This window comes from Choloepus didactylus, chromosome 14 (genome assembly GCF_015220235.1).
Source record: "Choloepus didactylus isolate mChoDid1 chromosome 14, mChoDid1.pri, whole genome shotgun sequence".
NCBI lineage: Eukaryota > Metazoa > Chordata > Mammalia > Pilosa > Megalonychidae > Choloepus > Choloepus didactylus.
Genome location: NC_051320.1, coordinates 65,763,448 through 65,775,499, shown reverse-complemented (window position 1 = coordinate 65,775,499; position 12,052 = coordinate 65,763,448). Strand labels below are relative to the sequence as shown.

Here is a 12,052-nt window from a genome sequence, read left to right as displayed (position 1 = left end):
GAAGTCAGTCTGGCAGTTCCTTAGAAAACTAGATATAGAGTTACCATTCGATCCAGCGATTGCACTTCTCGGTATATACCCGGAAGATCGGAAAGCAGTGACACGAATAGATATCTGCACGCCAATGTTCATAGCAGCATTATTCACAATTGCCAAAAGATGGAAACAACCCAAATCTCCTTCAGCAGATGAGTGGATACATAAAATGTGGTATATACACACGATGGAATACTACGCGGCAGTAAGAAGGAACGATCTCGTGAAACATATGACAACATGGATGAACCTTGAGGATATAATGCTAAGCGAAATAACCCAGGCACAAAAAGAGAAATATTATATGCTACCACTAATGTGAACTTTGAAAAATGTAAAACAAATGGCTTATAATGTAGAATGTAGGGGAACTAGCAATAGAGAGCAATTAAGGAAGGGGGAACAATAATCCAAGAAGAACAGATAAGCTATTTAACTTTCTGGGGATGCCCAGGAATGACTATGGTCTGTTAATTTCTGATGGATATAGTAGGAGCAAGTTCACAGAAATGTTGCTATATTAGGTAACTTTCTTGGGGTAAAGTAGGAACAAGTTGGAAGTTAAGCAGTTATCTTAGGTTAGTTGTCTTTTTCTTACTCCCTTGTTATGGTCTCTTTGAAATGTTCTTTTATTGTATGTTTGTTTTCTTTTTAACTTTTTTTTCATACAATTGATTTAAAAAAAGAAGGGAAAGTTAAAAAAAAAAAAAAAACAAGGAAAAAAAAAAAGATGTAGTGCCCCCTTGAGGAGCCTGTGGAGAATGCAGGGGTATTCGCCTACCCCACCTCCATGGTTGCTAACATGACCACAGACATAGGGGACTGGTGGTTTGATGGGTTGGGCCCTCTACCACAGGTTTTACCCTTGGGAAGACGGTTGCTGCAAAGGAGAGGCTAGGCCTCCCTATGGTTGTGCCTAAGAGCCTCCTCCCGAATGCCTCTTTGTTGCTCAGATGTGGCCCTGTCTCTCTAGCCAAGCCAACTTGAAAGGTGAAATCACTGCCCTCCCCCCTACGTGGGATCAGACACCCAGGGGAGTGAATCTCCCTGGCAACGTGGAATATGACTCCCGGGGAGGAATGTAGACCTGGCATCGTGGGACGGAGAACATCTTCTTGACCAAAAGGGGGATGGTGAAAGGAAATGAAATAAGCTTCAGTGGCAGAGAGAATCCAAAAGGAGCCGAGAGGTCACTCTGGTGGGCACTCTTATGCACACTTTAGACAACCCTTTTTAGGTTCTAAAGAATTGGGGTAGCTGGTGGTGGATACCTGAAACTATCAAACTACAACCCAGAACCCATGAATCTCGAAGACAGTTGTATAAAAATGTAGCTTATGAGGGGTGACAAGGGGATTGGGAAAGCCATAAGGACCACACTCCACTTCATCTAGTTTATGGATGGATGAGTAGAAAAATAGGGGAAGGAAACAAACAGACAAAGGTACCCAGTGTTCTTTTTTACTTCAATTGCTCTTTTTCACTCTAATTATTATTCTTGTTATTCTTGTGTGTGTGCTAATGAAGGTGTCAGGGATTGATTTGGGTGATGAATGTACAACTATGTAATGGTACTGTGAACAATTGAAAGTACGATTTGTTTTGTATGACTGCGTGGTATATGAATATATCTCAATAAAATGAAGATTAAAAAAAAAAAAAAAAAAAAAAAAAAAAAGACATAATGCTGAGCAAAATAAGCCAGGCACAAAAAGAGAGATATTGTATGTTACCACTAATGTGAATTCTGTGAAAAATGTACAATGTTTTATACTGTAGAATGTAGGGGACCTAGAGATACCAATTAGTGGAGGGGGAATGATAATCTAATAAGAACAGATAAACTATGGAGGGTAATCTCAATGTTATGGGAATGCTCAGGAATGATTATGGTTTGTAAACTTTCTTGGATATAGTAAGATCATGTTGGAAGCAAGAGAGTTATTTTAGGTTTTTTTTTTTCTCTTATTCCTTTGTTTTCTTAGGGGTTGTTAATTTTCTTGGGGTATCGTAGGAACATGTTGGAAGCAATGTGGTTATTTTAGATTATGTGTTTTTCTTACTCCTCTGTTTGGACATGGTTTATTAATTTTCTTGGGGTATGGTAGGAACATATTGGAAGCAAAGTAGTTATTTTAGGTCATTTGTTTTCCTTAATCCATTGCTTTGTTTGAAATGTTGTGGGGTTTTTTTGGTTGTTGTTTGCCTGTTTGTTTTTAATTTTTTGATAAACGAAGTTAAAAAATTGAAAAAAAATCAGTAGAAAAATGGGAGTAAAAACTAAATGACAAATAGGGTGGGATGGGGGGATGGTTTGGGTATTCTCTTTTCACTTTTATTTTTTATTCTTATTCTGATTTTTTCTGATGTAAGGAAAATGTTCAGAAATAGATTGTGGTGATGAACGCATAACTATATAATCATACTGTGAACAGTTGATTGTATACCATGGATGACTGTATGGTTTGTGAATATATTTCAATAAAACTGAATTAAAAAAAAAAAAAAAGCCTAAGACATACCATTTGTCCTCTCACTTATATATTTATATTCTAACAAATAATACTGTTTTTTGCAAAAGAAACAAGACTCACATTAACATTGCCTAGGATAAAAGCTAGTGGCATCAGAAATGCTGGAAGAAAGCATGTACCTAATACCGAGTTATTTTATCCAGTGACAGATTACCCTAGTAGGGTATTGAGCCAATGTTCAGGTGCCGTTAGCACATGGTTTCAGAGGCATTTGTGGTGAGATATTGGCTGGGTCATCTGAAGACTCTACTTGGGCTGACTATCCAAGATAGTTTACCCACATGGCTAGCATGGATGCTGACTGTGCTATGGGAGTTCAGCTGGTGCCATCAACCAGAATGTCTACATGTGATCTCTTTATGTTGCCTGGAATTCTCGAAGCAGGGCAGCTGGGTTCTGGGTAGGAGTATTCCAAGAAGACACATCTAAAGAGCAACCGTGCCAGGAGACCAAGACAGAAGTTGCAAGGCTTCTGACGTAAACTCAGAAGCCACGCATCATTTCCCCCACATTCTATTGGTTGCAAGCAAGTTACTAAAGCCAACTCAGATTCAAGGGGAGGAGAATTAGACTCCACCGGTTGGTGGGAGGTGTGTCAAAGAATTTATGGCCATCTTTAACCCATCATGCACACTGTGCTGGTTTTTAAGTGATTGTCCCTCACCACCAAATCCACCTTCTATTTGTTGCTCTAGATGCTAGGATTCAGGCTCTGCAAACTAATTTTCTGTTATGTTAGGTTTTGCCAATGTCAGACTCCAGAGGAGACTGAAAAGCAAAAATAACAGAGGAAGGACTTCTTTTTCCTCTTTGCTGGCTGTTCTTGTTAGTCCTAGCAGTGGCCTTTCTCCCTGGCGGTGGCAGTTGGTTCCAGCCTCCAGCTTCTTTTGGCACTTCCAGAACCAGCCTGACGGCTTCTTCTCTGAGGTCTGGGTCCCAAGTCCACAAAGCCTGCTCTAAGTTTTAAATTTCAGATAACCCCAACTTCTTCCCTTTGTTCCTTCAGCCCCACGAGCAGTGGCTTCTTTTTCTAGTCACTCTCCTTGTGTTATTTCACTGTCCTATTTCTGCTTTTTCAGCCCTTCAACACCTGTGTATCCAATTCTGTATATTTATACATAAATCTCTATCTCCACTGTTGAGATAGTTTCTATTTTCCTGACCTTGAATGATAGAGTATTTTGTACCAAAAGTATTGTTTTAAAAAAGAGGTAAGGATTTACTAAAAAAAATAAATAAATAACCTGTAACTATGTGCAATCATTTGTATATAAAAAGTGATAACATTGACTCTCTTAGCTATAAGAAAGCAATACAACAGAATTGTTAAAAGCATAGGTTCTAGAGCTAGATTTTCTGTATTCAAATCCTTGAGTGGTCCTTACCAGCTTTGACATATTACTTCACCTCCCCGTGCCTCAGTTTACTCATCTGTGCCTTCCTTAAAGGGTGGTTACCAGGACATAATAACAATGAATATATATAAAGTACTTAGAACAGTGCCTATCATAGAAATGCCTCTGGAAATATTAGCTATTCATATATTGGACTTGTTTCAAAAATGATAAGGAATCATCCTCTCATGTTCAACTGATATTATGATCTACAGCCCACCTTCATGAAATTATGGGGCACATCTAAACATGATGAGAAGTAGCACATGTGGGAATGGAATATATGGTCTTGGCCTCATTTAGTACCCAGTTTAACACAAAAAAACTTAAATGAGAAGAAATAAATCCTGATTTTACAAATACTGGTAAATGGGAAAGTTTAGCTTCTTCCATATATTTCATTTAAATCAAGAGTTAACTTTATCATACTGCTCAGCTTTCTTGACAACAGTTCTAGTAACTGCCAATTTATTTAGGCTCTGATATCTATGATATAGATACAAAGCAGAGATAGGATAGAAATTCTAAGGAAAATCTGTGTCCATAGAAATAACTGAATCTGGTGTTTTATAGACTGAAAAACTTCTCAGAGGAAAATGAATGCCCATGATGCACATAACCTCGTATCTACACGTGGGAAGATGGATAAGAGCTCCTCAGGAGGTTTTGCTTTTTCAGGACACATTATAAATGAGCACATCTTAGTATTTGGCAGCCCATGGATAAAAACCTTATTTTCACTTGCATTTTCAATGGCTAAGGAACTAAAAATATTAATAATGAAACATTACAAAGAATTCTATATTAATAATGAAACATTACAAAGAACTCTATAGGTAACTAAGAACATATACCATGTGTACTCTATTTTTCTGGGGAAATACCTTTGTAGAGATGCCTATTAAGTTCACAATGTTTCTGCTGGGGGTTCCATATTGTATTTTTGGGACAGACCAATGAATTGTTCACATAAACATCCAAACGCTGAAGTGTGGAAAAAAAAATTCCTACTCGGACAGCCTGTTAAAAATAAACAGTATTTTTGTGTCTTAATATTCATTTAAAAATGTTCTTCCTTTAAAATGGAAAATATTAAAACTAAGTTTTATGGATTTAGGATAAATATTGAACTAAAAATTTTAAATGGGCTTACATTCAACCATTCATACAGATGTTACAACTTTATTCTTGAGGATTCTCAGCAGAAAAATAGAATGTAAGGAAGAAAATTATTAAAGGAGTATCTCTAAATTAAAGACCAGGTTCCTCAAAAGACGCCAAAATACAATACAGGTTCTCAAAGCTGGGAGTGGAGAATGGGGAAGAGGGCTCAGTAGTTTTGTGGATAATGCACACCACACAAAATTAGGTACTTACTCAATGTTGAAAAAAATGCTTATCTCTGAAAAAAAATCACAGTGAGTATAATAAAAATTAGTCAAAATAACTAACCTCTCTGATTCAATTTTGTTCATTTTTCATGCTTTTATTTCCTACATTTCATGCAATCAGATATACCATTAAGTAAGGAGACTGACTTTTGGGAAGACAGGGAGATATTAAGCAGAGGGCAGGGAGTCTAATAAGCTAAAGATATATTAGATTCCTCTTGATATTGTCTTCAAAGGCTCATTGTTTTAACAGCCACATTACTAGGTAGGTTTCATTCTTAATTTTAAAATTAAAAATATTCTCTTTCACTCATTTAAAAAAAAAACAAAAAACAAAAATTGTCTACTCAGCCAGGCACTATTCCAGATGCTAGCAAAAATCCTTGCCCTCTTTGAGCTTACATTCTAGAGCGAGGAGAGAGACAACAAACATTAGAAATAACAAAAAGTTAAGTATGAAGCATAGAAGTGACAAGTGCTATAGAAAAAGTAAAGGTAGACAAGTTAAGAACAATTGGGAGACTCAAGTGGGAAGGAGTGATCAGGGTAAGTCTATTGAGAGAATGGGATTTGAGCAATCATTTGAAGGAGATTGGGGACTTACCAACCTAGGATATAATGTTCCAGGCAGATGCAAGAGCCAACCATAGGCTCAGGTAGCAGCATGCCTGGTGTGTTAAGAAACAGCAAGAAGACCAGTGTGGCTAGAGGGGAAGAAGACGAATTCAGAGAGGTAAGGGGTAGGGGAGATTCCCGTAGGGTCTTGCACATCATTGTGAAGGCTCTGGCTCTATTACAAAGACAAATGGAGAAAAGATTGCAGGGTTTGGGGCAGAGGAGTGCTGACTTAGGTTCTGAAAGCATCTCTTTGGTTGCCATGGTGAGGATAGAGTACAAAGGAGCAAAGATAGAAGCAGGAACGTGAGATGGGAAGCAATTGCCTTAACCCAGGTGAGAGATGATAGTGGCTCAAACCAGATGAAAGCAGTGGAGGTGATGAGAAGTGGGCAGATTCTAGATTCAGAGTATCTAGATTCTAGATATTCTGAATGGGGGGTCAACAGGATTTGGAGATGGGTTAGATGAGGAATGTTACAGAAAGAGAGGAGTTGGTGTGGTTCCAGGGTTTTGTCTTGAGCAACTGAAAGGGTGGAATTGCTATCTCCTGGGAAGGGGGAGGTGTCTCCTTTCTTTACTCCTCTCTCTGCTTCATCTTATCATCACCCTTTCTTCACATTCCTGACACTGGGACTTTGAAGTCTCATACTCTTAGAAAAGAAAATATAAAGTATGATGCCATCATTTAACTGTATGTACTTTTCCTGGTGCCACAGTATTATGGCACAGTATTATGACATACATATGACACATATGATACATATGACACTGTATGTCAAATTAATGGACCCAGCTGAATTTAGTTTATAGCAAAGATTTGACATTATTGAAGATATTTTAAATAATGTGATGCAATCTCTGAAGTAAATATCAGCATGACAGGATAAAGAGATAATTCCATGTGATTCTTTTGGGACAGGCATCATGTTCATATAAAAATTCAGGTTTGTTTGCTAATCACATAAATCATAGGTCTCACCATCATGCCTCATACATGGAGCAGCAAAATCAAGTGCATATGGGGAGGGTTTGGTACTTACATATGTTTGCAGGCTGATGAAAACTATCTGGGATAATAGTATGTTTAGTAGTATCCTATGGTCCTTAAGATGAGCTATAAGGCTAATGTGAAGTTCAGGAAAAGGAAGGAGATACAGTCCTTAGCAGATAGAATGATATGCAAATAATCAATACCAGTCACGCTTGAGAAATTATTTTTCTCTTGCCTTACCTTCTTATAGTCAACATTAAGCAACATCAGTTGAAGATTCTGAGGACTGGTGCCAGTGAAGTAAATTTCATAAGATTTGTTCAGAGCCACAATACTATGAAACAGGGACAGTCTTCTCTGGCAAGTGTAACCAGCACACCAGCCATGATCTTGTGGGCCTAAATCCACACACACACAAAAAGAAAGTTCATGTTTCTGTATTATGAATATTGTTAATGCAACGTTTGAAGGGTGACTGTATTAAAAATAAATTGCAGTGGTCAAGTTCAGCATCTGTATCTGTTATCCAACTACCTTTCTATCCTGTCATCCAAGCTATTTCTCAAACCTTGGCTTAAAGGAAGGTAGAGAAGCTATTACCCTTACTTTTATACTGCCCAGGGTAAGAAGGTAAATTAATGTGCAGATGAGTCATTGTTCTGGAAAGTCATTGAGGGAAACAGTAGATTTACATATATCTCTACTTTAATAATCATATTCAAGCCCAGGTCACAGGATGAAGAAGAAAATATTTGATCCTTCCTCTCTTTGCTGAGAAATGTGCTATAACAGAGATAAAAAGGGGCCTATACCTGGAAAACTTGGACATTTGTATGATTCATTAATTCTTTCTTTCACTCACTCATTTGTTCACTAATTAATTTTTATGTTCAACAAATACTTAAATGTGAAACTCTCTAACCCTTCTTCCATTATTTTAATTTAATAAATTTTTGTTAGAGAGACTTGAATTATAGGTACTGTGGATATAAGAGTTGGAATAGTTTATATTGGAAGATCAACATCATTAATGACCTGAAGCACTCTGACAAATAACCATTAAACCATCTAGAAAGTGAGAAAATAATGGTTGCTTTTCTGTCTGAATCCAGACATTGCCAGAACAGGTAAGACATGACTTTCAAGCAAACTTCTCTATTTCACCTCAGTTTTAGAGAGGCTGGGATTATACATGTACGAAAGACTGAGTGAAATATGGAATGATGAGTTTCTTGATGTATTTACTCATTAGCTTTGCTGAATTTCCTGGCTTACCTGAAAGTATTATCAATATTTATAACTGAACTTCAATAGAATTTTAAATCAATATAATATCCTAAAGCTCAAGTAGAGCTTAACCTTTCCCTTAGCATACCTAATATAAATCCTTTTAAAATATACCTTTGTACATTTCAAAAATAAACATAAAAATGAAAAATTTAGAGTGACAAAAATATTATTTATTTAAAAACAAATAAAATTGAGCATTAAGATTTAAAAGGAAAATTTAATGGTATTCAATAACTTTTATTTTGGGATTTTTTTTTCCCATCTAGTGCAGCACGTTCCACTCTTCAGTGATTTTCTACCACCTTCATGATTTTTCCTATGCTACAATCTTTACTTATGACTTTTCTTTACATTGAAAGTCCCTTTTTAAAAATTTAAATTCATTTTAAGGAGAAACATCATGTCATGATTGTAAATTGAAAAAACTTGTATTGCCTGTCATAAAAGGAAAATACAAAAATAAATAGAATGAATTCTTTCCACTCACATAAAACAGAGCAACTTGAGAACATCACCTCCATTATTGACTGTTCTAAAATTATTCCCTTGATCCCTCTACTTTGAATGATCAGAAGGGCAGCATTTGAAATTGGGTTGACTGCAGATCATAGAAACCAGGCAGACTGCATGTAGGGGAGGAAAGCCTTGAAAACATCAATTTTTGGAAGACCCCTGATTTAGCTCATTCTAGTTTCTTTTTTTAAAAAAAAACCTATATTTTTATAGAGTATTGGCTATTTTTTTGAATTGTAGAATATTTCAGCACAGATTATGACACTACAGGGAATAGAAATCAGTCTGACAGAGGTTATGTGCCCCTTTGGCACATGTGATTCTAAGTCTGCTTAAGGACTAATCTTCAAGCCCTCAATGGCATTTCAGGGATATACAGTGAGTCTCTGCCCTGTGTTTTCAGTACTTTTAGAAGTTCATGGTATTCATTTAAAAAGTTATGGTCTCCAAAATCAATCTGAATCCTTATGGAGACCATTATCATCTCTGATCTAGAGTCACCCAGGACCAGATTGGAGGCAACCTAAACTCTGGAACTTTGACAAGCAGTTCTTGGAAGTCAAAAAAATTGGATATGAAAAAACACATTGGTTTCAAGATAAATCTGCCAAAGAGCCATGAGAATGAAAAATGAGTAGACAAATAATACACCGCCTCAAGTAACCCAAATATCACATTATCATTTTTTAAAAATTTGTTTAAAGTAAATTGTCTTTATAGATATACTCAGGCCAATCTTTTTTCTTCAAAACACGTCACTTTATCAATATAGGCATGAAGATCACTCCAGGAACTCATTTCCCCCTTCTTCTACTTGTCAATTTGGAATAGTCCTGTCTTTCTAGTATGAAGGACTGCTAAAGAGTCAAGTCTATTCCCTAAACATAGATCTTTCTTACTTACAAATGGAAGGCAAAGGAAGTCCTTATTCTGTTAGTTTTATGTGATAAATAATTTATGAGGTGGCTCCATGAGTGGAATAAAAAGCAAATGCTTTGAGTAACACTAGTTTGTTTCCTTTGAATACCTACCATTAATGAGATCAACATAACCGTTGCTCACTACAGCCACTGGTGAAAGTCTTCGTGTTTCTTTGTCAGAATCCAAGCTTTCAATAACCATCATTGCATATTCCATCCCAAAGCACTGATAGCTCTGCCACTCTGGAATGTATTTACAGGTTGAGTCTCTAATAATTCCTAGAAACATATGTATAAATATTTTAGCAATGAAAAGGAATCTCTTTGTAAAAATATCTACATATTATTTTTGTCTTGTTATATAAGATTAGTAAGTAGAACCCATAAGTTATTGGTTGAGTATATCAGTCATTAAAAATAAAAGATACATTTTTGTTTCATGAACTTTAGGACTAATAACAGTATGAGATCCAACAAACCTTTGTAAGGTGCTTTCTCAGTTGTAGGAATTCTACTTCCATTTGGGAATGTGAGCATCACCTTAGGAATTCTATAGTCTCCAATTCCAAGTTGGCTGTTTCCATCCCATTCATATTCTGCTTGAGGTATCACTGAACCTGAACTCCCTAGAAAGGAGCCATCTATGTCTCTAAGAAAAGATTTTCTTTTGGCATCACACACCATATCTACACAATCAGAGGGATTCACCTTACTGTGGAAAAAGACAAAATGAATGAATAATTAGATTTAGTATCCTGCCTTTGCTTCTACAGAGAAATTTGAATATACTTGAGTATTTGATAAGAGAGTATTAAAAATTGATTAATTGAATTCTTTCATTTTGGAAATAATTCAAAGTGGCACCAAATACCATATGTAGTTATCATTGTAATGAGGTCTGTTTTCCCATTGTGTTGCTTTGGTCTATTATTATGAATCCATTAACATTTCAAAAGGACAAGTTATACCTGTGGGATATAAAATTAGAATTCCATTTTGATACTCCATATTTTTTTGAATGATAGATTTCATATTTGTGCATTGCTTACCATATGCTGGTATTCTTTAGAACATGGCAATGGTTACTGTATTGTAAAGGACATACAAATGTCTACTTTGACAGGGAAGTCTTCCTTATTTTTCCTTTCTTTCTCTTTTTTTTATGGGTCTTTAAAAGTTATAAAAGTATTGAATGCTCATTATAAGATAATCTAAATATTTAATAAAAGTTTAGTCCCCTTCACTTTCCTATTCCAAGCTTTTAGGATTATCACCCATTGCAGATTAGTATATATATATATTCTTGTAGACATTTGCTTATGTATAAACAAACAGATATATTTGGATTATGATTCTTATGCTATATAATTTAGTAATCACTCTGTAGATAACCAAACTGTAAGAGATGAAATACCATAAGCTTGTCATGCAGTTCAACCATAGTTGGCATTTTGGCTTCATCTGAGTCACCTGGAGTGTTGATTGATTGTTAATTGGTTAAAACAATAAAATAGCTGCTTAATATTGCAACATACTAAACAGTCAAATGGTAAACAGTGTATTTATATAAACCATCATTTATACTATGGAGAAATATAATTTATTCCAGAGTTACAGCAACAAAATAATAGTGGAATATTAAACAATATTAAATAATATCTATTACATATCTCCATTTTGCTGTAAGAGAGACATGAAGCTATCAATTATACCTTACAATAATATCGTTTTGGAGAAGGATTTGAATACATATTTCTATAGTTCAAATGTTATTTGTGTTCAAGTAAGTGCACTTTTGGGAGCAAGCGTGTGAGTAGAGATCCCAGGGGCATCTTTTATATTCTGACTTTGGGCTCTGTCTTACTTGAGATTCCCAGAAACTCAAACTGAGATACAGATTTTTGTTCGAATGATTTTTTGAGGGGGTCCTCGCAAAAGGGTGAGAGGGGCACCACATAGCACATGGGGAAGAAAGCTAAGATGTCTGTGGTCTGTAGACTAACTTCAGTCTCAACCCATGGGAACCACTGGAACATGAACTGTACCAGAGTTGTTCCTACTTTGAGACAAGGGGGCTGGCCTATTGTACTCCTCTATCCATCTGCCATTTCCATGGACTTCAGTGGGAGGTGGCGGGATGGAGGGCTTTAGACTCCCGAGGCTACTTCCATTTGGCTAAGATCAACTTTCTGGAAAATGGGGCAATCATGGTTTGTTATCAGTCTACATCTAGAACATTTGAGGGATGGGTATGTTGCCTAGTAAAGGGGATCTGGAAATGCACCAACAGATCCACTGTAAGAACAGAACTCAAAGACATGCAATATTTTCTTCATGACTTAGAAATTAACATTTTATATTAAAT

At 36.1% G+C, this 12,052-nt stretch overlaps 1 protein-coding gene across 1 annotated transcript in view; it reads right to left on the bottom strand.

Annotated features, from left to right (window-relative positions):
- PKHD1L1 (PKHD1 like 1) overlaps positions 1-12,052 on the bottom strand; it is a 192,017-nt gene that overhangs the window by 18,269 nt on the left and 161,696 nt on the right. The window contains 4 exon segments of the mRNA XM_037802604.1: positions 4,849-4,984; positions 7,205-7,362; positions 9,799-9,966; positions 10,167-10,399. Coding sequence (XP_037658532.1) covers positions 4,849-4,984; positions 7,205-7,362; positions 9,799-9,966; positions 10,167-10,399 — 695 coding nt within the window.